Raw genomic sequence first — 25905 nt, forward strand, 5'->3', positions numbered from 1 at the left:
TTCTATTTCGTGGTGCATTTTGTGCCCCTGGTCCTGACCACTGTTAGGAGGCCTGTACATAACTCCCATTATGGTTTTTTTGCCTTTGTGGTTCCTCTTCATATCTCCTTCTACACTATACTTTCACCGTTCCACAATACAGAAGTGTCAGGGGACTACATGAGCCTCCATCTTACACAGCCAAGAATGAACATCACTTGAACCTGCAATGTATGTTGATGAGATGTCTTGCACAAGCACAATTTAATTGAGGGTGAGGCATCACTAATGTTAGTAATTGACACAACATCAACCAGAGATACATGATGTGAAATCTGCAAAAAGTGGAGGGAGGGAACATGGTGTGACATCTGATTGAGCACAACAAACTTGACATACAGAGGAAGAATACACATGAGGAGACGTGGAATGGATGCAATTCTATTTACATATGTGGTGAACACACGTGCCACGGTTATGCTCCTAATATTTCTTGATCTTCCAGAACTACTTTTATATCTTGGTGCATCTCCAACATCCACAGTAGAGTGGAGGCAGCTTGCTGACTGCTACTCTATATTGTCTATGATGACTTTGGTGGGTATCCTCTAGAGGGCCGAGACCTGGAGGGTTCAGATTGATTTGGGTCCTAAAATGTGGGGCAGGTGCACCTTCGTCAGCCTGTTGAGCTAGAGTTATGGGATCACGAGCAGAGAGAGTTGGGATTTGCTGGGCACTCCTGGACCCACCTGGGTGGTTGGCCCCAGGGTGTCCAGCTCCTGATCCCTGTCCCTATGGGTGTCCGAGGGCCTCTGGCTGATTCCTTGAGGAGAAGATCAAGGTGCCATGGCCCCCTCTCGCTTAGCTACTGGAGGATGCTACCAATGCCTACAGCAATGCATTGCAACATCTGGTGGAATTTCCTGGACCAAAGGTCTCCATGGCCACTGTCTTCCCCCAGTGTTGATCTCGGTGCGCTGGCATGGCAGCGGTATGCAGACCGAGTCCTCCATCGTATGTTGCAATCTGGAATGCAGCTGACAATCCTGCTTGATATTCCCGTGCCTGTTACTGCTGCTCCAACATCATCTGCGTTAAGATTAAATCCACAGGCTTGTCATCTGACTAAGACTTAACAGAATCCTGGCCTTCACCAGGCCTCCAAACATCAGTGATGGTGGATTTTCCCTCCTGCACTTACTGCAGTCCAAAATCTGCACTGTGCTCACCAGATTGTGAAACCAAGCCTGCTGTAGATCTGGGTCCTACTCTAGTGTGTGTCTCTATGCTGGTGGAGAGTGTGGGTGACCGATGATGGCTCTTCTACAAGTGGGTCCTCAAAATCCGACGGTAGTACAGTGGTTAGCACTGTTGCTTCACAGCACCAAGAACCTGGGTTCGAATCACGGCTTGGGTTACTGTTTGTACGGAGTCTGCACGTTCTCCCCTTGTCTGCATGGGTTTTCTCTGGATGCTCTGGTTTCCTCCCACAAGTCCCGAAAGACGTGCTTGTTAGCTGAATTGGCCATTCGTAATTCTCTCTGTAACCGAACAGGCGCCGGAGTGTGGCGACTAGGGGATTTTCACTGTAACTCCATTGCAGTATTAATGTAAGCCTACATGTGACACTAATAAAGATTATGATTATTATTATTAAAATCTTCTTCTGAGGTTCTTCGGGGCTGGAGATGAAAGGCTGGCTCCCAATGTCCCTAAGGCATTCGCTATTGTGCCTATGAAAGAGAATAGAGATAAATAGTTCTTCCTGCTTTTGGGAACCACCTTTTGTCTGGAGCAGACCGGGGCTGAAGTTATTGTGTGCGGCTGAAATATGGTGCCCAGAAAGAGGAGCGCAGAGGTCCTGGAAGGACGGGCAAATCATAGGCATTCTGCCAGCTGAACATTGTGTTCCCAGTTGTTTCATATTTAGTGAGGCGAAAGGCAGACAGTCAGATGTGAAAATGCACCATTGTGGTCAGTGAGGTGAAAAGCTACTTTTCCTGTCGCCACTGCACTTAACCCACAGAGGGGAGAATCCTGCCTTAGTTTCTTCCCTCAAAATGAAACCGCTGCTCTCTCGCCCAACCTTTCAACTCAGACCAGGTGAAATCATACCAGTGCAGCAGGTTCCTGAGGTCTACAGTTGAGGGCAGCTCAGTTGAAGGTAAATAAAGCACAATTTACACATCATTAGCTGCTTTAATTTTTTAATATTTTTATAAATTTAGAGTACCCAATTCAATTTTTCCAATTAAGGGGCCAATCCACCTACCCTGCACATCTTTGTGTTGTGGACGCGAGACTCACACAGACACGGGAGAATGTGCAAACTCCACACGGCCAGTGACCCAGGGCCGCAATCGAACCTGGGTCCTCAGTGTTGTGGGGCAGCAGTGCTAACCACTGTGCCACCGTGCTGCCCCTGCTGCTTTAATGTTTAATGGTCCAGCATCTTTGACAAGCCAGGAAGAAGGTGAATCTAAGGTAAGTGGGTAGGATTTGAGTGGGGGGGGAATGGGGTCAGACTGAGGAAGGAATGGGAGAATCTAACAACCCGAGATGGGATTGTTTGGTGGTGGTTGGGGAGGGGGGGGGGGGGGGGGGGGGGGGGGCTGCTCAGGCTGGATCAGTGAAACGGTTATCCAGAAGCTAGATTGATTGTAATTCGTCTTAACTTTTTTCTGAATAACTATTGCTGTGTGGCAGTCGGAACCATCCAACGTTTATGATTTAAGTCAGAGTTTGAACTTCTCAGGCAATCGCCATGCAATCTTTACCTGGATTGCTGGGGTAGATTCCCAGCACATCTTTGGGTACCCCCCAGATACGGTATCCCAGACCTCAGAAGTTACAGGCCAATATCATAAGTGTGCATTGGAATTGAATATTGGATTGTACCTTTAAATCTTCATCACAACATTAAAAAGGTGGCACAGCACAATATCATTACATGTGAAATTCAAAAAAAGATTATGGTTAAGGTGTCTCAGGCTAGCATTTGTAAAAGACAATGCCTAGAACTAAGAAGTGCAAAATGCATGCAAATCTACACAGGTGCAGTTTAGGCATGTCTGATCGTGGAGCCCAAAATACTATCCCCCATTAACTTTAATAGAGATAAACTGTGGAGTCCAAGAATTAGGAGTAGCCCGCATTCCTGGAATGTGCATTTGCTTGGGGGAAGCTTGATGTGGAAAGCATTAAATCATAGCTGTGACCTCACAGTTGCTTTATTGTCTCTCTGAAAATACCTTTGTGACATTTGGAATTCAGAGGTACCGCTTAGATGTGGTTACAGACTTTTGCACAGGAAGACTAAGTGCAAATCTAATAAAATTGGTATTTTTTGCAGGGTCTGAACTGACATTTAACTACCACCTGGAATGCTTGGGCACTGGAAAGACTATATGTAAATGTGGGGCTCCGAACTGCAGTGGCTATCTCGGTGTACCACCTAAGGTAGGTCATCTCTTGTTCTTAATATAGCCATAGCAATGCATTAGATTCAATTATACTAGATTTTATTTTGCAATATATATTAACTTTAAGACGTGCTTGATTATTCATACATTCATTTTTCATTTTGAGAATCTACAATGCTGTGTCAGAAACAATTGACATGAATTAGCATGAAAATGACTTTATTTGACAGATTAAATTTCTAAGATCTAAAGAAAAGACTGATGCCAAAAGTTTCACCATCAGAGAATAAAAATTAGACCACACTTTGCTATTTATCCAATTAAAGAAATAACTTTCATAGTAACTTTATTGCAGTGTTAATGTAAGCCTACTTGTGACAATAAAAATTATTATTATAAGTACCATAAACCCGGTATATAAATTGGGCTGGCGTATAAGACACCATTTTTCCCACACCAAAAATCATAAATAGGCCTAACCTCGATGTGTAAGTGAACCCCTCCCCATCCTTTTCTGCTGACACCTGCTATACTTGCATTAGGAGTTGGCCTCAATTTTGCACCTCAGAAATCTATGTTTTGCTCACCATATAAGTCAATACAGGGCTTATGACACACCTACACAAAGCAGACTGTGCATGGTGAAGGGCAAACAGAAATGGGTCCTCTGGCAAAAAGAACAATGACAATTCAAGCCATGACATTTGCTGAGCTGTCAAATAACTGTGCTGCAGCAAAGGAATTTAATGTTAGTGAAAAACTAGGGTGAGAACGGAAGAAGAAGGAATCCACCCTGAAGAAGTTGCCAAAGACTAAATGCGCCATGAGCACAGGAACCAGTCACTCGCCTAACTCGAGAAGCATGTATTAGAATGGGTCCTCAAAAATCATCAGAATAATTACAGCATCAACAGAAATGTAAGTACACACCTTAGTAGGACAAATCTAACCCTGAATCCAGCAAAGACTTCAGAACAACAGCTAGTTCATGTAACCAGTTTTGGGGACAAAACTGTCCAGTGTTGTGGCAAAGATCAAGATTGTGCCAACTGCCGAAAGATCTCCATGCCAAAATCACCAGTTTACAGTGATTGACGGTAGCAAAAACACAAGCACCCGTTCTGTCACATTGACAACATAAATGGACGGCCCATGAATTTTGATTTGCCCAGCAACCAAAAGATTGAAAAACAGTCCTACTGGAAATTCAGGACATGAGAAGACAGGATTAATGGTGGCACTGGCCTGCATTACCGACAAAATTAAAGCCAATGGTAACTTTCAAACAGAAAACCATGCCAAAAATCAAGTTCTCTGCAGGAGCTTTTGCACATGTCCATGATGGTGGTTGGATGATGAGGATGGTGAAGTTTCGATGATCTGTGGACTAGGTATCCCACTCAGAATGCAGCTTATTGTGTGGGACATGTTCCGACTCCATATAACAGATGAGATCAAGATGTGCCTGCAAAGAAAGAACACCATCTTACAGTTACACTGGAGGAGCCTTATGCCCGTAGTTCAAACTATGGGTGTGCGTCTCAACAAGCCACTCAAGGATCCTGTTCGGGCCAAATGGAATAGGTGGATGGTTGATGGAGAAAAGCCTTCACAAAGATAGGAAATATACATGCTGTAAACAGCAGGGGCTGTTTAGCACAGGGTTAAATCGCTGGCTTTGAAAGCAGACCAAGGCAGGCCAGCAGCACTTCAATTCCCGTAACAGCCTCCCCGAACAGGCGCTGGAATGTGGCGACTAGGGGCTTTTCACAGTAACTTCATTTGAAGCCTACTTGTGACAATAAACAATTTTCATTTCATTTCCCACTTGCTATTTAGTGTGGTTTTGTTATTCAAATTGTGGGATGCCAATACTGCATCAAATCTTTCGCAAATACAGAATATCCAATTCAGCGGATAGAGAGAAAGATGATTTATTGTTGTGCGATGCATCCAAAAGTACCAAATCTGTTCTAGAGGGAGATCCTTACTATGATGCAAAAATGAACTCTTTACACATTCTTCGGCAGCGGGGTGGGCGAGCCATGCAAACAGCGAAGACATCAGCTGGACCAGAAGATCCCGCCTGTGACCAATGGCAAGCCCCCTCCTCTGCTGCGGTGTGGGGGTGGGGGTGGCACAAAATCTCACCCTATGAATTTTACAGTTTCTAAAAATTTTGGTTGTGATTAAAGGTATTCTTATAAAATGAATATATTCAATAAAAAGTATCATATTGATTTAATTTGTAATATGTGTTTTTTCCACCATGTGACCATCAATACCAACAACAGTGGTTCACATTTTATGCTCTGCATATAAGTTTAATCCCATTTTTGGAAGAATTTTTCAAAACTTCAAAAGTTGACACTTATGTGCTGTGATCTCTGGTACTTTTGAGGTGGGGCAGCATGGTGGCACAGCGGTTAGCATTGCTGCCTCGCAGTGCTGAGGACCAGGGTTCAATCCCGGCCACGGGTCACTGTCCATGTGGAGTTTGCACATTCTCCCTGTGCCTGCATGGGTCTCACCCCCACAACCCTAAAAGATGCGCAGCGTAGGTGAATTGGCCACGCCAAGTTGCCCCTTAATTGGAAGAAAAGAAATAAATGGGTACTCTAAATTAATTTATTTTTAAATGGTACTTTTGAGGTGTTGTCACTGATCTTTTGTAGGGAAACATGTAGCTGATTTGTACTCAGCACCCCATACAACAGATGTGATAAATGGTTTCTTAGTCTGTTTCTGGTGCCATTAGCAAAAGGATAAATGTAAAAAGATTCTCCTGGTACCCTGGCCAACACCTCAAATGGTGCCATGGAATTTTTACATCTAACTGAATAAGACAAAGCCCCCATTTAACACCTTACACAAATGATGCACTGACGTGTCAGAATAAGGTGATGTGCTTGAGACCATACTGAACGTAAAATTCTGAATCAGCAAGAGTGCTTCCACTAAGCCAAGTTACAAGAAAAGGGGATGTGTATTTTTTCACAAACAAAATCATGCAGTTCATGTATTTTTTGTAGAGTAAGATGGGTTATCTTAGTTGCAAATGTGATGAATGTAGAAATTGTTATGTTATATTTTATATCCTGTTGCAGTAATGTTATTAAAATGGTTAAAATACATTCAGGCAGCCTGTCTACTAAAGCTGTAATTAAAGAGTTGTAAAAGATGAGGTAACCATTCATTCCCCTTACTTGGCTACAGTTAAAGGGCTAATGCGATATTGTTATGATTGCTGGAGATTCCCTGGAGTGTCACTGATCGATGAGGGAGTGGTGTTTAGTCCTGGCTAAGCAGGTCATGGAACTTAGTGGGAGAAAGATGATGTAATTAATGGGAGCAGTCTGGTCTGTCTGTCGTTTTGCAATCTGCTAGAATATTTTGCAGTTAACTATAGGATTTGAGTCTTGACAAGACAGAAGTTGAACAGCAGGTTTTGCCAAATGCTGTTGGGTTGAGCAGAAGTGTATATGATCTGCTCTTGAAAGGACTTCTTTCCAAAACTCTGTACACAGATAAGCAAGTAACCTGTTATGTTAACCTTATTTATACGTGGCATTTGAACTTTATTGGGTTGCTTAATTGGAATTAGTGGCATGTATTGATAGTAAGTTCAAGTATTTCTTTTTATTTAAGAACTGGTAATTTTAAAGCTATTTATTTGATGTTAATAGGGTTAATTCTATGTTTAAATTAAAGTTTGTTTCAACATAAAGATACCTATTGGTCAAAGTCATTGCTCCTGGGGTGAAGTATCCTTTCCTCACATTTCTATAATTTTTAAAAAAGTTTGGTGTTCTCGTCCGGTGTCCTAACAAAGACTGGGGCCTAATCCGGTTTCCTAACAAAACTGGGAACTCTCTATCAGGATAAAAAAGTGTAATTCCTATTTTGGTTTAGGATTATTGAATTTAAAGACAGCGAGTGTAAGGGACTGGTGCTTTCTTTCAGGTGTTGATACTCTTATCAGTTTAAATAGGGAGTGACAGGTGAAATGGCTTTCAGTGGCTAAGAGTTTCCTGGGTGTTAAAGAGGTCACTCTGGGAGGTTTACATGGGGTGGTTAAGACAAAGCTTTTGGATTTGACAGTCAAGTTGCTTTGACTTGACCCGAAGGGGTAAGGTAGAAATAATTAATGTGATAGCTCAGCATTTAAATTTGCCAGAGACAAATTCTGAATAATTGCAATTAGCTAAAATTAAATTAAAAATGAATTCAGTTAGAAATGCAGGAAATGGAAAGAGCTCCTCAAAAGGAAATTGAAATGAGGAAACTTGATGAGGAAATAGAAAGATTTGCAAGGGATGAAAATGCAAGAGTTACACTGGTAGAAGAAAAGGAAAGAGACGCAAAGGCAGACAAAAAGGAGAGAGCAGCAGTGGGGGAGGAAAAAGATAAGGAAAGAGATTATTGTTATGGGCGAGGCATTTTCAGAACCCCAAAATGTATCTCTCTCTCTTTAATGGATTTTTGCTTTTCCAGCACACGGCTTGTTCCCCAGGTGTGATATTACAATTATGGACACGTGGTTTTTAACATAACAATGTTTATTCCATGAACTCAAATTAACCTGTTAAATAAACATTGGATCTCTTAACACCCCTTACTTCAAAGATAACCCCGAACATAATACAACACTAAATAATCCCTCAAAATGTTTCTTCAAACATCTGAAAGGCTTCAAACCTTCAGAACAGAAACACACCAGATCACAGTTAATATATATTTTCTGTTTTATGGCAGAGATATATCAGCTTGGTTGACTTCAGCTCCAGCACCTTGCTTTTTCTTCCTGCAGCTCTCTGGAAACACAGACACACACAAGCTGCTTTTTCAAACTGGCTTTCTCCCTTCAAGCAACTCACAGCATACCAGAACTTCTCAAGCTGCTGTCTCAAATTGGCTTTCTCCTTTTAAGCAGCTCAAGGCAAAACAGCCAGGCACTTTTAAACTGTTCTCAGCAAAACCAGCCAGGCACTTTTCCAAACTGAAACTTCAAAATGGCTGAACTCGGCTCAGCTCCACCCACTCTCTGACACCATTGTTTTCTTAAAGGTACATTGCTTAAACATCCATTTCTTAAAGGTACTCTCACATGACACCTCCCCCCAAGAAAAAACAATAAACCATCAACTTCAAGATGGTTTCATTTTTCATTTTTGCACCATCCACTAAGAAATGCACACAGTAAATAGACATTTTCATTTAAAGAAAACAACACACTCAAACAGGTATAATAATATACTCCATTTTTCTTCGTTCTTCTTCCTCCAACCGAAAACCTTCTCGATTGGCAGTCTCTTTGAACAAAGTCTCTGCACGATCCATCCATTCCTCAACTCCTTGGCAATTCTCTTTAGACTCAGATACTTTAGTTCAATCTGACCACAGAGACCCTTGCAATTCTCCAATACAGGAACATTGGTGATCACAGCTTTCAGGCATTCAAATGCCTGTCGAAAGTCCGCTATTCATTGAAATTTTTAACGTTTCTTTAGCAAGTCTATCAGTGGAGGAACCACACCACAAAATGTTTGCACAAAAGTTTGATCAAATTCATTCATGTTAAGATATCGCTTTGTCTCCCTTCGTCTTGAGAGTATCGGAAATTCCTCCAGGAAAGTGATTCGGGCTTCTCCAAATTCACTTTCCAGCTAGGTTCATCACCAAACCCGCCACCTGAAGTCGATCGAAGAATTCCATACGATGTTTTAAATGTTCTTTCCATGTCCGGAAGTTGGAAATAATAGCAGATTGTCCCACTTTCGCAATGCAATCCTTCAAACGTGGGATAGGATAAGACTCCGTTCTTGTAACTGCATTCCCCTTTCTGTAGTCCACACACAACCATTGGGTACCATCTGGTTTAGGTACCATCACTATGGGTGAGCTCCATTGGCTGCAACCCACTTCAATTATGCCATTTTTAAGCATACGCTCAATCTCTCTGTTAACCTGTGCCAATTTTAAAGGGTTAAGTTGTTGCTAACTTTTGGTTGGCTCTTAAATGTTGCCCGTTGTGTCTTTACTTAATTTGCTCTGTTTCTATAACCTTTGCTCTAGAGTCGCCAGGTATCTTTATGATACCACCACAAGGTTCAAGTTCAAGTACTGATCAATAACTCACTACACCAGTTAGTAAGTTTCAAATCAAAACACATTTATTATACACAGTCAATCACTATTCATGCATAAAACTACTTACCAGACTATCTCTAACACTAAAAGGCCTATACTTAGCTTTGGAACTGGCCCACCAGGTCAGGGGAACAAATGGCCTTTCGTTCGATTCTGAGTCTGCAGGATTCAAAAGCTGGTATGGACTGGTAGCTAGGAGCGCCTATCTCGTAGCGTGCGTTGACTGGAGACTTACTTGGTTGGTGCGGCAGCTAGGCAGGTCACTGTCAAGGGTTGGTTCGAGCTGCTGAGTGACCCTGCCAAGAAGGACAAATTGAATTTGGGGACTCTACTTTATAGTCCCCAGGGGCTTCGCGCCATTCGGGGCGGACCCCGTATCTGGTTCCAAGTGATTGGACTACGTTCCGATCACTTGGATCGATTTCTCCAATACTGGAGCCGTTCCCTGATCGCTGGGCGGTTCCTGAGTGTTCGTTGGCCTTCCTTTGTCTTGGCTCCTGCTGGCGCCAAGGAGTCTTGCTTGGCCTTATTCACCTTAAATGTTTCAATTGTTCCCGGGGATCGCTCATTAATATGCAGGTGGCTGTGAGTTTCAGTGCTGTCTGGGTTTCTGCAAAGTTTTAATACACAGGAACTTTGCACCTGCTAGTTTTTCCTTGCTTTACTGAATTTCCCTGCATTCTTTGCGGATCTCCATTTTAAGTCGGGAAGTGGCCAACCCAGGTGGCTACAAAGTCTATATGGATGTTGTTTGATAGGAACAGTATTTCCCACATCTGCATCATGGATAGCCATTTGAGTACTTCCCAATTTATCTCTACAAACTTGCCCATGTGATATCAATAACTCTTTCAGGTCAGTTCGCTTTTCCTCTGGAAGGGAACTTAACAATTCATCCCAATTTTTAAGAACATCCTCATTTTCCAATTTAATTTGAGGTATGTCAAATTCACAGTCATCTGGATTTGGTTTGTCACTTTGAGTTAGAATCATTAAAACCTTTTTCTCTTCCCTTTCAAAGTACCTTTTAAGCACATTCACATGACACACTCAGTGAGTTTTCCTTCTATCTGGTGTTTTTACCACATAATTCACCTCATTTAATTTCCTTTCAATCTGATACGGTCCACAAAACCTAGCTTTTAAAGGCTCACCTACCACTGATAACAACACTAAAACTTTATCCCCCACTGGCAAAACTACGAACTTTGGATTTCTTGTCTGCTTCCCGTTTCATCACATTTTGTGCAACTTTCAAATGTTGTCTAGCCAATTCACCTCTATTTAATCGTTCCCGAAAATTTGACACTTAATCCAATAGTGTAATTTCCGATTTCTCACCCACTAATTTGTCTTTAATCAATTTTAGTGGTCCTCTTACCTCATGACCAAAAATTAGTTCAAAAGGACTAAATTTGGTAGACTCATTAGGTGCATCCCTAATTGCAAACAATACGAATGGGATTCCTATATCCCAATCCTCTGGATAATTGTGACAATATGCCCTCAACATTGTCTTTAATGTCTGATGCCACCTTTCTAACGCTCCCTGCGATTCTGGGTGCTACGCAGTTGATTTAAATTGTTTTATTCCTAAGCTATCCATAACTTCTTTGAAGTAAAATTTGATCCTTGATCCGAATGGATTTCTGTGGGTAGTCCATATCTAGTAAAGAATTTAAGTAACTCCTCCACAATCCTTTTAGCTGTAATATTACGTACTGGAATGGCCTCTGGAAACCTAGTGGACACATCCATTATAGTCAAAAGATACTGATTCCCACTTTTTGTTTTAGGAAGCGGTCCTACACAATCAATTAGGACCCTCGTAAAAGGTTCCTCAAATGCTGGAATGGGTATTAAGGGCGCTGGTTTTATCACTGCTTGAGGTTTCCCTATCACTTGACATGTGTGACATGATTGACAAAATTCAACTACACCTTATGTAGTCCAGGCCAATAAAAATGTTTCTGGATTTTAGCTTGCATTTTCCTTATTCCCAAATGACCTCCCACTGGTACCTCATGTGCAACTCGCAACACCTTTCTATACCCTACCGGCAATACTACTTGATGAACTTCTGCCCACTTTTCATCCGCCTGCATATGTACAGGTGTCCATTTTCTCACCAAGACATCACTTTTACGGTAATAACACTCTGGTATACTCTCAGATTCCTCTTCCGTATATGCTTTCTGATATATCCGTTTTATTTCTACATCTTTTTGTTGTAACTCTGCCAATTTTCCTGAACAAAAAATATCCGCCTCATCCTCCACCTGTTCTTGTTCTTTTTCAGCCATCTGATCAAAAATCGTTTCTGATAATTGCACTTCAACTTCATCTTTACTCTTTGATTTCTCCTCTTGTTTTAACCTGTGACTTTGCGACCTTGTTACTACACAATCTGGAAAAATCCCAGGATATTTGTCCTTCAACCCTTCAGTTGTCTGATTTTCCACTGGCTTATCAACCACAGTAGACATCACTCCCACCTACGATCCAGCTAGATCATTACCCAAGATAAACTGTATTCCTGGACAAGATAGCTTATCTATTACTCCTACTACCACTTCACCACTCTTCACTGGACTTTCCAATCTTAGCTTATATAATGGAACACTACTCCTCTCACCCTGAATTCCACATATCACCACCTTTCCTGGCAACATTCTTCCCAAACTACATAATTCCTCATCTCTTACCATTAAAAATTGACGAGGCACTGTATCTCTTAAAATTGTGACTTCTTTACCTGCTCCTCCTGATACACATGAGTAAACTTTACCCACACAAGTAAATTCTTTAAAGACATGTGGCACCTTCTTAACAATTACTTCTTGAACAGGCTGCACAATCATTTGCACCTCCTTCGCTTCCCTTGGGCTTTCCTTTACCACTCTTAACAAACCCCGCTGTCTTATCCTGTTTTACCACATCAGCCTTCCCAGTGTTTTTCTTCAACCACCAACACTGTGACTTTACATGGCTTTGTTTATTACAGTGAAAACATTTGAAACTTTTCATCTCTTTTCCACCCTCCTGGATTTCTTTTTTAATCTGAGGTACACTCTGTTTAGTGTCTCCCATCAGATCACCTTTACCTTTACCACTTGAGTATTTCTCCTGTCCCCAGTTTCTATCCCTCACCGGCTGAAACTGATGTCAGAAACCAATCTTTGATTTATGAACTAATTCATAATCATCTGCCATTTCTGCTGCTTTCTCACAGTTTTAACCCTCTTCTTCCACATGAGTTCTCACTACATCAGGAATTGAATTTTTAAACTCCTCCAAAAGTATAATTTCTCTGAGAGAGTCATACGTTTGTTCTATTTTCAAAGCCCTTATCCACCTATCAAAATTACTCTGTTTGAGCCTTTCAAACTCCATGTATGTTTGACCAAATTCTTTCCTTAAATTTCTAAACCTTTGTCTGTAAGCTTCAGGCACTAGCTCATATGCACTTAAGATGGATTTCTTCACCTCCTCATACATTCCAGAAACCTCCTCCGGTAGTGATGCAAACACTTCACTAGCCCTACCTACCAGCTTTGTTTGAATCAGTAATACCCACATGTCCTGTGGCCATTGCATTTGTTTAGCCACCTTCTCAAATTAAATGAAAAAGGCGTCTACCTCCTTCTCGTCAAACCTTGGCAATGCTTGGACATATTTAAATAGATCCCCAACACATCTTCGACTATGACGCTCTGTCTCATTATCCTCCTCCATCTCCTCCAACTGTACGTGTCCCTTTGCTTCTGCCAATTTTAACTGATTTTCATGTTTCAGAGCCATTTTCCGAAGTTCAAACTCTCTCTTTTTCCCTTTCCTCTCTATCTCTTTCTTTGTTTCTTTCTTCTCTCTCCTTTTCTTTTTCCTCTCTATCTCTATCTCTTTCTTTATTTCTTTCTTCTCTCTCCTTTTCTTTTTCTTTCATTGCATATTCAAGCCACTTTAATTCTTTTTCATGTTCAAGTTGCTTTAATCTTTTTCATGTTCAAATTGCTTAATCTGCAACTGGAGCTTTGCCATATCTAATGAGTCAGAATGTATCTCAGGCAAACGTAAATGTGCAGATACCGCGTTAAGTACCTCATCTTTTCGTATTTTGCTAGGCAGTGTTATCTGCAATGCTTTTGCCAAACCTAACAGTCTGTCTACTCTCTGTCCGTAAGGTATCACGTGTTACCGTGTCCAACCCCAAAAACTTCTGAGCCTCCGAAAGAGCCATTGTTCACAACACTCTCCCCACTTAAACTAAAATACCACACCGGAAAAGCAATAATCCTTCACTGTCTTTAAGATCACAAAAGCCAATATACTAGATAGACTTTAACCCCCCTCGAGCCCCCAATTGTTATGGGCGAGGCATTTTCAGAACCCCAAAATGTATCATGGAGTTCAACCAACCTCTCCCTTTAATGGATTGTTGCTTTTCCAGCACACTGCTTGTTCCCCAGGTGTGATATTACAATTATGGACACGTGGTTTTTAAACACATAACAAAATGTTTATTCCATGAACTCAAATTATCCTGTTAAATAAACATTGGATCTCTTAACACCACTTACTTCAAAGATAACCCCAAACATAATACAAAACTAAATAATCCCTCAAAATGTTCCTTCAAACATTTAAAAGGCTTCAAACCTTCAAAACAGTAACACACCAGGTCACAGTTAATATATATTTTCTGTTTTATGGCAGAGATATATCAGCTTGGTTGACTTCAGCTCCAGCACCTTGCTTTTTCTTCCTGCAGCTCTCTGGAAACACAGACACACACAAGCTGCTTTTTCAAACTGGCTTTCTCCCTTCAAGCAACTCACAGCAAACCAGAAGTTCTCAAGCTGCTGTCTCAAACTGGCTTTTTCCTTTTAAGCAGCTCACAGCAAAACAGCCAGGCACTTTTAAACTGTTCTCAGCAAAACCAGCCAGGCACTTTTCCAAACTGAAACTTCAAAATGGCTGAACTGAGCTCAGCTCCACCCACTCTCTGACATCACTGTTTTCTTAAAGGTACATTGCTTAAACATCAATTTCTTAAAGGTACTCTCACATGACATTTTGAACTTTGAAAAATGAAACTTAAAAGGCTGCAGCTAAATGCAGATGTTGAGTCTAGAGGAAGGAGTAACCCCCTCTTAGCCAAAAGCCTAGTGGGGATATGCTAAAATATATTCAAGCACTGCCAAGGTTTGACGAGAAAGATGTGGAAGCCTTTTTTTTGTCTCATTTGAGAAAGAAGCTAAACAGTTGAAACGGCTAAAAACCATGTGGGTATTGTTGGTTTAAAGTTAGTAGGTGTGTCTAGTGAAGAGTTTGCGTCATTATTAGAGGAGGCATCTAAGGATTATAATGAGATGAGAAAAGCCAACTTAAGTGCATATGAATTAGTGCCAGAAGCCTACAGCCAGAAGTTTAGAAATCTAAGGAAAGAACCAGATCCGACATATAATATTTGAAAGAATCAAACAAAATAATTTTGAGATGTCTAATTTTAATTATTTTATCCACCTAATGTATGAAGCTCTTGGGGAGATGGTTATTTTAGAGGAATTTAACGATTTGCTTCCTGCAGTAGTGAGAACTCATGTTAAAGAGCAACGGGTTAAAACTGCTGGACAGACAGTAGAAATGGCAGATGATTTTGAATTAATTCATAGATCAAGATTTGGTTTTCTTTTTTTATATATATTTGGAGTATCCAATTAATTTTTTCCAATTAAGGGGCAATTTAGCGTGGCCAATCCACCTAGCCTGCACATCTTTGGGTTGTGGGAGTGAGACCCATGCAAAAAGGGGGAGAATGTGCAAATTCCACCCGGACTGTGACCCAGGGCCGGGATTGAACCTGGGACCTCGGCGCTGTGATGCAGAAGTGCTAACCACTGCGCCACCGTGCTGCCTAAGGTTTGGTTTTCAACATCAATTTCAATCTTTGAAGGATAAAAGCTGGGGAAATGAGAAATCCACGGTGGTCAAAGCAAAGGAGGTCTAGTTGGAGATATGAAAGAGATTTTACGGCGGGTTAAAAAGGAAACTTACATCGATGAAAAATAAGAAGACTTAAATTATTTCCTTGTAATAAGGTTGGACACAAAGCCGCAGTGTTGGTAGCTTAAGCAAATTACTGGGAAGACAGACTCTTTAAAACAAGATAAGCCCGTGCGGTTTATGAACGTGGCAAAAGAAACCATGGTTGCAGCTGAAGAGGTGAAAAAGAGTGTACAGACTGTTCCGAGGTTGATTGATGAGAAATGTAAGACTTTTTAAAGATTTTATTTACATGAGTAAAGTTTACTCATGTAGGTAAGGATGTTGAGATCTTAAGGGGGAAGGGGAAGATCCAGGGCCGGATGTCTTTCCGGCGGAGTTTTGCAAGGCATTTGTGGCAGAGTTGGCACAGCATTTGTTGGGGATGTTTAGTGAGGCGTTGGAAAAGGGGGAGCTACCAGAGACACTGACACAGGCGTCAGTCACGCTAACCCGAAGAAGGGGAAGGATCCGTTGGGAGTGGGTCGTATAGGCCCATTTCGTTGTTGGACGTGAAAATGCTGGCTAAATATTGGTGGGGAGGATGGAGGGATGCGTGCCATGGGTGGTCACTGAGGATCAACAGGTTTTGTAAAGGGCAGGCAGTTCTGTAGTAACATCAGGAGGCTGTTAAATGTGATTATGACACCGTCAGTAGGGCAGGTGTCAGAGGTTATTGTTTCTATGGATGGAGAGAAGGCTTTTGATTGGGTGGTGTGTAGATATTTATTTGAGATCTTGGCTAGGTTTGGGTTTGGCTCAAAGTTTGTGGCGTGGGTGCACCTGTTGGATGTAGTCCCGGTGTCAAGTATGTACAAATGAGATGAGTTGGGGACTTGCGGTGGTGGCCATGGAGTGATTGGGTACACATTTGGTGGCTCCCGCTCAAGGCGGACCTTTTCAGTCTTTTCCTGCCCGAAGGGCATAGTATTTGAGGGGAAAAGGTACAGGAGTGCCCGGGGATGGTAATACTCCTCTGGTATGCTGATGAATAGATCCGCAGACAAGGAGTGGTGCAAGAAAGAAAGAGCAGCGGGAGCAAGAGAGTCATCGTGCTGCGCCACAGATAAAGATGGCAGAGTATAAAGTGTGGGGGGGGGGGGGGGGGGGCACTGCCCGCCCGGTGGTCAACGGAGCAGTTCGTAGAGTTTCTGTACAATAAATTCCTGCAACAGAGGAAAGAGGCCCTGCAAGACCTGGCCAAGGTGGTGGACCCACTGAGATCTGGGATCAAGCGAGTTGAGCAGAGGCTAGAGTCCCAGGGCCAGATGATCCAGAAAGTGGAGGAGGCGGTGAAGGAGCACGAGGGGCAGCTCGCCTCATTGGTGGCGGAGGTGGGAATGATGCGGGAGAGTCAGAAGAAGCGGAAGAAGAAGGTGGAGGATCTGGAGAACGACTCCAGGGGGCAAAATGTAAGGTTTGTCGGGATGCCTGAAGGCATTGAAGCTGCGGAAACCGCTATGTGGCAAGAATGCTGGAAAAATTGATGGGGGAGAGGGCTTTCGATCGACCTCTGGAGGGGGACCGAACGCATAGGATGCTGAGGAGGAGGCCGCAGGTGGGTGAGCTGCCGAGAGCAATAGTGGTGCAGTTGCTCGGCATTCTGAACCAGGAGAAGATCCTTTGAAGGGCGAGGCAGACCAATAAGTGTACCTGAGAAGGGAGTGAACTGCGCGTGTACCAGGACCTAGGTGCTGAGCTGGCGAAGAGCAAGGCCGGGTTCAATCGGATTAAGGTTGCCCTGTTTAAAAAAGGGGTGAAGTTCGGGGTATTATACCCAGCCCACCTGTGGGTGACTTAGCAGAAACGGGAGCTTTATTTCGTCATGCCTGAGGAGGTGACGGAATTTATGAGGGACAATGGACTGGGAGAAGTGTCAGGACATTGGTGTTGCATATCTAAAAGGAGTTGATGGAGTGGGAGGGAGTCCTGGTGGGGGCCATCAAGTGTAACTGGAGGCCAAGATGTGGACAGAGGCCTTGCAGAGGGTGAACGCGTCCTCATCAAGGTTAAGCCTCACCAGTTTAAAGTGGTGCATAGGGCTCATTTGACGGTGGCTTTGATGAGTAGGTTGTTTGCGGGGGTAAACAATAGGTGTGGGCAGGGGGGGGGGCACAAATCCCGTCCACATGTTCTGGGCGGGTCCAAGACTGAGGGAGTTCTGGCAGGGGTTCTCGGATGTCATGTCCGAGGTGCTGGGTATGGGGATGGTTCAGAGTCCAGTGGTGGCGATATTTGGGGTGTCAGAAGACCCAGGAGTCCAGGGTGTGAGAAAGGCTGATGTTTTGGACTTTGGTTCCCTGAAAGCCTGACTGGTGCAAGACTGGTGGGGCTCTGAGCCGGCAAAAGCAGGAGTGCGGGTGAGTGATCTGGCAGAATTCCTGAGGTTGGAGAAGGTCAAGTTCACTTTGAGGAGGTCAGCTGAGGGTTCACCCGGAGGTGAAAGCCATTTATTGATTTCTTTAAGGAGGATTGAGGGGTCAGCAAGGTGGGGGGGTGGATTTGGGAATGGGGTGAGGGGGTTAAAATGGGGAAGGCGGGATGTGATGTGGGGTTTGCGTCGGGAGCAGGTGGGGTGTGGTTGTTCTTTGAGAATTGAGTTCTGTTCTTCTGATTTTTTGTGTGCATATGTGAAAACGCCTTGAATAAAGTATTTCCTAAAAAAAAGCAAATAAGATGAGTTCACAGAGTTTTGGACTGCACAGGGAATGAGACGGGGGATGACCACTGTCGCCGTTGTTGTTCGCGAGTGAGGTCTTGGTGATGGCCCATAGGAGGTTTGTGGGTCTTAAATAATAATAATCGCTTATTGTCACAAGTAGGCTTCAATGAAGTTAATGTTGAGACTTCCGGTTGCGGCGATGACCAGCTAATCCGCACGTTTCGGCACCTCCCGTTTCAACGGACATTTGGGCTCTTATCGGGAGCCCCAACGCAAATTTTTTACGGCCAAACCCAGTGTGAGGTGACAAAGGAAGAAGTCCCCCCCGGGTGTAGATGGAAAGGAGCGACAGCAGTGTCCAGATTGTGGAGGATCCTCTGGAGCAGCGGCAGGGGAGAGAAGGGATTAAGCAAGATGGCGGCCGAGGGAGCCCAGATGGTATGGGGCCCGGAACAGCAGGAGTTCCTCCGACGATGTGTGGAGGAGCTTAAGAAAGAGGTGCTGGCGCCGATCTTACTGGCAATCGAGGGATTGATGGAAACACAAAAGGTCCAGGCGATGGAACTCCGTGGAGTGAAGGCAAAGGCAGCCGAGAACGAAGACGAGATACAGGGCCTGGTGGTAAAAACGGAGACGCACGAGGCACTATAAGAGGTGCATAGAAAGGCTGGAAGTCCTGGAGAACAGCTCGAGGAGGAAGAATCTAAGGATTTTAGGTCTCCCTGAAGGGACAGAGGGGGCTGATGCTGGGGCGTATGTGAGTACGATGCTTCATACTCTAATGGGAGCTGAGGCCCCAACGGGCCCCCTGGAAGTGGAGGGAGCGTACCGGGTCCTCGTGAGAAGACCAAAGGCAGGGGGAACATCACGAGCAACAGTGGTGAGGTTCCACCGCTACAGGGACAGGGAGATGGTCCTGAGTTGGGCTAAGAGGACACGGAGCAGCAAGTGGGAGAACGCGGTGGTACGCGTATATCAAGATTGGAGTGCGGAGATGGCGAGAAGGAGGGCGAGCTTCAATCGGGCCAAGGGCGGTGCTCCATAGGAAGAAAGTCAAATTTGGGATGCTGCAGCCGGCAAGATTGTGGGTCACACACCAGGGCAAACACCACTACTTCGAGATGGCGGAGGAGGCATGGACATTCATTCAGGAAGAGAAATTGGACTAGACTTGAGAAATTGATGTCTGGAGAGAGGTAGCGAGGTGGTGGCACAGAAATGTAAAGTGGGGAGAGGGGAGGGCTAATATGTAAGAATGTTGGACGGGGAATTCCCCCCCCCCACCCGGGGACACGAAGAAATGTGGGCGCCGGTGGAAAAGGGGACAGGGAAGGGGAATGAGGGAAGTGCGCCATTAGGGGCGGGGCCGAGAGGGGAGCGCGGGTTTTTTCCTGCGCTATGGAAATTGAGGCGGGAAAAAGGGCGCAGGAAGGAAGGGGGCCTCGCACGCAGGGAGGTCAAAGGATAAACGGGGGAAGCCGAGGTCAGACAGAGTTAGCTGACTCCCGGAAGCAATATGGGGGGAGCAATCAAGCTAGAGGGGAATCTAGCGGGGGGGGGGGGGGATTAACTGGGTTGCTGCTGCTGAGGGTAAGGGGGAGCTGATACGAGACGAGGTGGTCGGGACGGGAGGGCGCCGCCTGGGGGACAGACGGGTGCGTGGGACCTGGGTGAGGAGCTGGCTTAAAAAAGGGGATGGCTAGTCGACGAGGGGGGGGGGTAAATGGCCCCCCAACCCGACTGATCACGTGGAATGCGAGAGGTTTAAATGGGCCGATTAAGAGGGCACGGGTGTTTGCGCACTTAACGAGACTAAAGGCGGACGTGGTTATTGGCGGATCAGGTTAGACTGAGGAAAGGATGGGTGGGACAGGTATTCCACTCAGGGTTAGATGCGAAAAACAGAGGGGTGGCAATACTGGTGGGGAAACGGGTATCGTTCGAGGCTAAGACCATAGTGGTGGATAATGGGGGCAGGTACGTGATGGTGAGTGGCAGATTGCAAGGGGAGGCGGTGGTGCTGGTGAACGTATACGCCCCGAACTGGGATGACGCGGGATTCATGAAGCGAATGCTGGGACGTATCCCGGACCTGGATGGGAAGCTTGGTAATGGGCGGGGATTTTAACACAGTGCTGGACCCAGGGCTGGACCGGTCCAGATCCAGGACCGGGAGAAGGCTGGCAGCGGCCAAGGTGCTTGAGGGATTTATGGAGCAGATGGGAGGGGTAGATCCGTGGAGATTTGCTAGTCCGATGGGGAAAGAGTTTTCCTCCTTCTCCCACGTCCGTAAAGTATACTCCCAGATAGACTTTTTTGTCTTGGGAAGGGCGCTGATCCCGAAAGTGGCAGGAACGGAGTACTCGGCTATAGCCGTTTCAGATCACGCCCCACATTGGGTGGATCTGGATCTAGGAGAAGAAAAGGAGCAGCGCCCACTTTGGAGATTAGACATGGGACTACTGGCGGACGAGGGAGTATGCGGAAGGGTGAGGGGATGCATCGAAAGATACCTGGAGGTTAATGATGGTGGGGAGGTCCAGGTGGGGGTAGTATGGGAGGCGCTGAAGGCGGTGGTTAGAGGAGAGCTGATTTCCATTAGAGCCCACAAGGGGAAACAAGAGGGTAAAGAAAGAGAGAGATTAGTTGGGGAAATTCTGAGGGTGGATAGGCAGTATGCGGAGGCCCCGGATGAAGGGCTAGACAAGGAAAGACAAAGACTACAGACGGAGTTTGACCTGCTGACCACGGGAAAGGCAGAGACGCAGTGGAGGGAGGCACAGGGGATACAATATGAATATGGGGAAAAGGCGAGTCGGCTGCTGGCCCAACAACTTCGAAAGAGGGGGGCGGCGAGAGAGATCGGAGGAGTTAGGGACGAAACGGGAAAGATGGAGCAGAGAGCAGGGAAAGTGAACGAGGTTTTCAAGACGTTTTATGAGAGGTTGTATAAGTCCCAACCCCCGGACGGGAAAGAGGGAATGATACACTTTTTGGACCAGCTGGAGTTCCCGAGGGTGGAGGAGCAGGAGGTGGCAGGTCTTGGGACGCAGATTGAAGTGGAGGAGGTGATCAAAGGAATTGAGAATATGCAAGCAGGGAAGGCCCCGGGACTAGATGGGTTCCCGGTGGAATTTTACAGGAAGTATATGGACCTGCTGGCCCCGCTTCTGGCAAGAACCTTCAATGAGGCTAAGGAAAGGGGGACATTACCCCCGACAATGTCGGAGGCGACGATATTGTTAATTCTGAAACGAGACAAAGACCCGTTGCAGTGCGGGTCATACAGGCCCATCTCCCTCCTAAACGTAGATGCCAAGCTGCTGGCCAAAGTGATGGCGACAAGGATAGAGGAGTGCGTCCCAGGGGTGGTACACGACGACCAGACAGGGTTTGTTAAAGGGAGACAATTGAACGCCAATCTACAAAGGTTGCTGGGGGTGATGATGATGCCCCCACCGGAGGGGGAGGCAGAGATTGTGGTGGCGATGGATGCAGAGAAGGCATTCGATAGAGTGGAGTGGGACTATTTGTGGGAGGTGCTGAAGAGATTTGGGTTCGGGGAGGGGTTCATTAGATGGGTTAGACTCCTCTACGGGGCCCCGGTGGCAAGCGTTGTTACAAATAGGCAAAGATCGGGTTACTTCCGATTACATAGGGGTACAAGACAGGGGTGCCCCCTGTCCCCATTGGCAATTGAGCCATTGGCCATCACGCTGAGGGACTCTAAGAAGTGGAGGGGGGTACTTAGAGGGGGAGAGGAACATAGAGTGTCACTGTATGCAGACGATTTACTGCTATATGTGGCGGATCCAGTAGAGGGGATGCCAGAGGTAATGCAGATACTCGGAGTTTGGAGTGTTCTCGGGATATAAATTAAATATGGGAAAGAGCGAACTTTTTGTGATGCACCCCGGGGAACAGGGCAGGGGGATAGATGCTCTGCCGCTGAGGAGAGTGACAGGAAATTTTCGATACCTGGGGATTCAGGTGGCCAGGAACTGGGGAACCCTACACAAACTTAACCTGACGCGACTGGTAGAGCAGATGGAGGAGGACATTAGGAGGTGGGATATGGTGCCCCTGTCATTGGCGGGCAGAGTACAGGCGGTCAAGATGGTGGTCCTCCCGAGGGTTCTTTTTGTGTTTCAGTGCCTCCCCATCCTGATTACTAAGGCCCTTTTTAAAAAATAGATAGGAGCATTACGAGCTTTGTATGGGCGGGAAAGACCCCGAGGGTAAAGAGGGGGTTCCTGCAGCGCAGTAGGGACAGAGGGGGATTGGCACTGCCGAGTTTGAGTGACTACTATTGGGCCGCTAATGTGTCGATGGTTTGTAAGTGGATGAGGGAAGAGGAAGGGGCGGCGTGGAAAAGGCTGGAGATGGCGTCCTGTAAGGGAACAAGCCTGAAAGCGCTGGCGACGGCGCCGCTACCGTTCTCCCCGAAAAGGTACACCACAAACCCAGTGGTGGTGGCGACCTTGAAGATCTGGGGGCAGTGGAGACGACACAGGGGAGTGACGGGTGCCTTGGTGTGGTCCCCGATAAGGAATAACCATAGGTTCGTCCCGGGGAGGATAGGTGGGGGATTTCAATGTTGGCAGCGAGCAGGAATTAAGAAGCTGAAGGACCTGTTTGTGGACGGGACGTTTGCAAGTTTGGGAGCATTGGAAGAAAAATATAATGGGAAGAGGAGCTGGGGGAAGAGATTGAGGAGGGGCTGTGGGCAGATACCCTAAGCAGGGTAAATTCCTCGTCCTCATGTGCCAGGCTTAGCCTGATTCAATTTAAGGTTCTACACAGGGCGCATATGACGGGAGCAAGACTGAGCAGGTTTTTTGGGGTGGAGGATAGGTGTGGGAGGTGCTCGGGAAGCTCGGCGAACCACACCCACATGTTCTGGTCGTGTCCGGCACTGCAGAGTTCTGGAAGGGTGTGGCAAGAGTGGTCTCAAAGGTGGTGGGGATCCGGGTCAAACCAAGCTGGGGGTTAGCTATATTTGGGGTTGCAGAAGAACCGGGAGTGCAGGAGACGAAAGAGGCCGACGTTCTGGCCTTTGCGTCCCTAGTAGCCCGGCGAAGGATTCTACTCATGTGGAAAGAAGCGAAGCCCCCGGGCTTGGAGGCCTGGATAAACGACATGGCAGGGTTCATAAGACTGGAGCGAATAAAATATGCGTTAAGAGGATCGGCTCAGGGGTTCACCAGGCGGTGGTAACCGTTCCTCGACTATCTCGCGGAACGATAATGGAAAAACAGAAAAGACAGCAGCAGCAACCGGGGGGGGGGAGATATTATCCCGTGTTTTTGTTTTTTGCCAGTTGTTGATATTTGCTTTTTGTTTATCTCTCTTTTTTTTTTCATTTGTTGTTAGTTTAATATAGTATTTAAATAACGTTTAATGCATATTCCTTTATTAAGTTGTAAAAACGGAAAATCTCTGTTTGAAAAATGTCAATAAAATATATTTTTTTTAAAAATGAAGTTAATATGAAAAGCCCCCAGTCGCCACATTCCGGCGCCTGTTCGGGGAAGACGGCATGGGAATTGAACCCGCACTGCTGACCTTGTTCTGCATTACAAGCCAGCTGTTCAGTCCACTGTGCTAAACTAGGGGTTTATGAGGGTAAGCAGGGAGCACCTGGTGTCGCTGTATGCAGACGACCTGTTGTTTGTGCCAGACCCACTGGAGAGTACAGGTAGGATCATGGGAATATTGGGGAGGTTTGCAGCCTTCTTTGGGTATAAGTTAAATGTCGGGAAGAGTGAGGTGTTTCCGGTGAATGTGGCGGAAGGGTGGCCTACGGGAGTGTTACCATTCAAGGTAACTAGGGAAAGGTTCAGGTTGGGGATTCAGGTGACGAGGGAATGGGCTATGATGCACAGGTGGAATTTGGCAACGTTGGTGGAAGAGATTAAGGGCAATTTTAAGAGATGGGGTACATTACACCTGACAGGGAGCGTGCAGGTGGTAAAGATCAATATGCTGCCAACATTCCTGTTTGTTTTCCAGACCCTCCCGATCTTTCTCTCTAAGGCCTTCTTCCAGAAATTGTCAAAGATAATTTTGGAGTTTATATGGGCGGGGAAGGTGCCAAGGGTAAAGAAGGCACTGGTACAGAGACAGAGACATGAAGGGGGGTTAGTGCTCCCGAACCTGCTGCAGTATCGTTGGGCGGCGAATGTGAAGAAGGTGAGGCACTGGACCTGGACCAATTCAGCGACTGTTAAGGTGATAGCACTGGTGCCATGTGGAACACAATCTATTCCAATGAGAAACAGTGCGGGATTCGCTGGGTCTGAGATTGACAGTCAGGAGGTTGACAAACTGCAGCCGTATATACACACCACTCCCCACACGCAGCATTCCAGCCAACAAGATGGCAGCAAGGAGAGAGGCCCCAAGGTTCACCAGTGCCGAGCTGGATACCCTCCCGGACACTTGGATGAGAGGCAATCGACCCTGTATCCCCGTCCGGGAAGGAGGCTGCTAGCCGCCGCTGTTCGCAGTGCCTGGTCGCAGGTGGTAGAGGCGGTCAACACGGTGAGCAACACCATCTGGACCAGCAGCAGTGCAGGATAAAAATGCACAACCTCAGAGCAGCCAGTGTGAGTAGGCAATGCTGTGGCCTGGCACTAACCCACAGCCTACAAGCCCGTAAACCCCCCACCCAGAGGGCAGCCAAATCACCGTGGCAGAGTAGAGGGTGGTCGGCAGCCCGGAGGAAAGGCTGATCTTCGGGATGGAGGTCGGCCGCGGGCAAGGAAGTGAGACCCTACTGAGTTGCGGTTCCCCATGACATATGTGTCAAACCCCCCCCCCCCCCCCCGGTGAGGAGAGCAGATCACATGGATTTTCCGTCACAGCTGTCTCCAACACTCTCCACCATCCCAGAGACACTCACCTTGATTGGACATTTCCGTAAATAGACTCCTGGGACACTATCTGGTGCGCACCACACAGATCCGGTACATCAGGAGGTAGGAACTCCCATGCACGTTGGCCCTGGCGCATGCGTGTGGCCTCCCGTGTCTAGCTGAGCCCCATGTCATCTCCATCCCGCCCTCCCCTTCATTCTCCTCATCGGAGGAAGCCTGGGCTTCATCCTCCTCAAGCACGCCGCCTCTGCTGTGCGATGTTGGGGAGGCCACAGCAGGCCGCCACAATGTGGGTGACCCTCTCAGCATCATACTTGAGCGCCGTGACCCTCTCAGCATCATATTGGGGCGCCATGACCCTCTCAGCATCATACTGGGGCGCCGTGACCCTCTCAGCATCATACTGGAGTGCCCCTCTAGAGCAGACCAGGTACCTGAAATGCATCTTCAGGAGGCCAAAGCACCGCTCGACCATGCCCGTGGTTGATGCATGGGCGTTGTTGTGGCAGGTCCCCACATCGGTCTGTGGCCTCCAGATAGGTGTCATCAGCCACGACTGCAGTGGATAACCCCTGGCACCCAGGAGCCAAACCCCCAGCCGCATGGACATCTCGAACATGTCCGGAGTCGTCGAATGTGCCAGGATGAAGGCGTGGTGCACATTACCCTGGTATCGGGCGCAGACGTGCATGATGTGCAGCAGATGGTCACATATAGCAGCACGTGCATTGTCCCTTTCGGTTGGTATAGAGCGGCTTGTCATCTGCAGGTG

At 46.2% G+C, this 25905-nt stretch overlaps 1 protein-coding gene across 6 annotated transcripts in view; it reads left to right on the forward strand.

Moving 5' to 3' along the window:
• The window catches only part of LOC140426821 (uncharacterized), a 416125-nt gene that overhangs the window by 361670 nt on the left and 28550 nt on the right, over positions 1-25905 (forward strand). For all 6 annotated transcript variants that reach the window (XM_072512042.1, XM_072512041.1, XM_072512040.1 and 3 more), the window contains one exon: positions 3332-3438. In XM_072512042.1, the coding sequence (XP_072368143.1) occupies positions 3332-3438 (107 nt within the window). The remainder of the gene's footprint in view (positions 1-3331; positions 3439-25905) is intronic.

The sequence above is a fragment of the Scyliorhinus torazame genome, chromosome 7 (genome assembly GCF_047496885.1).
Source record: "Scyliorhinus torazame isolate Kashiwa2021f chromosome 7, sScyTor2.1, whole genome shotgun sequence".
NCBI lineage: Eukaryota > Metazoa > Chordata > Chondrichthyes > Carcharhiniformes > Scyliorhinidae > Scyliorhinus > Scyliorhinus torazame.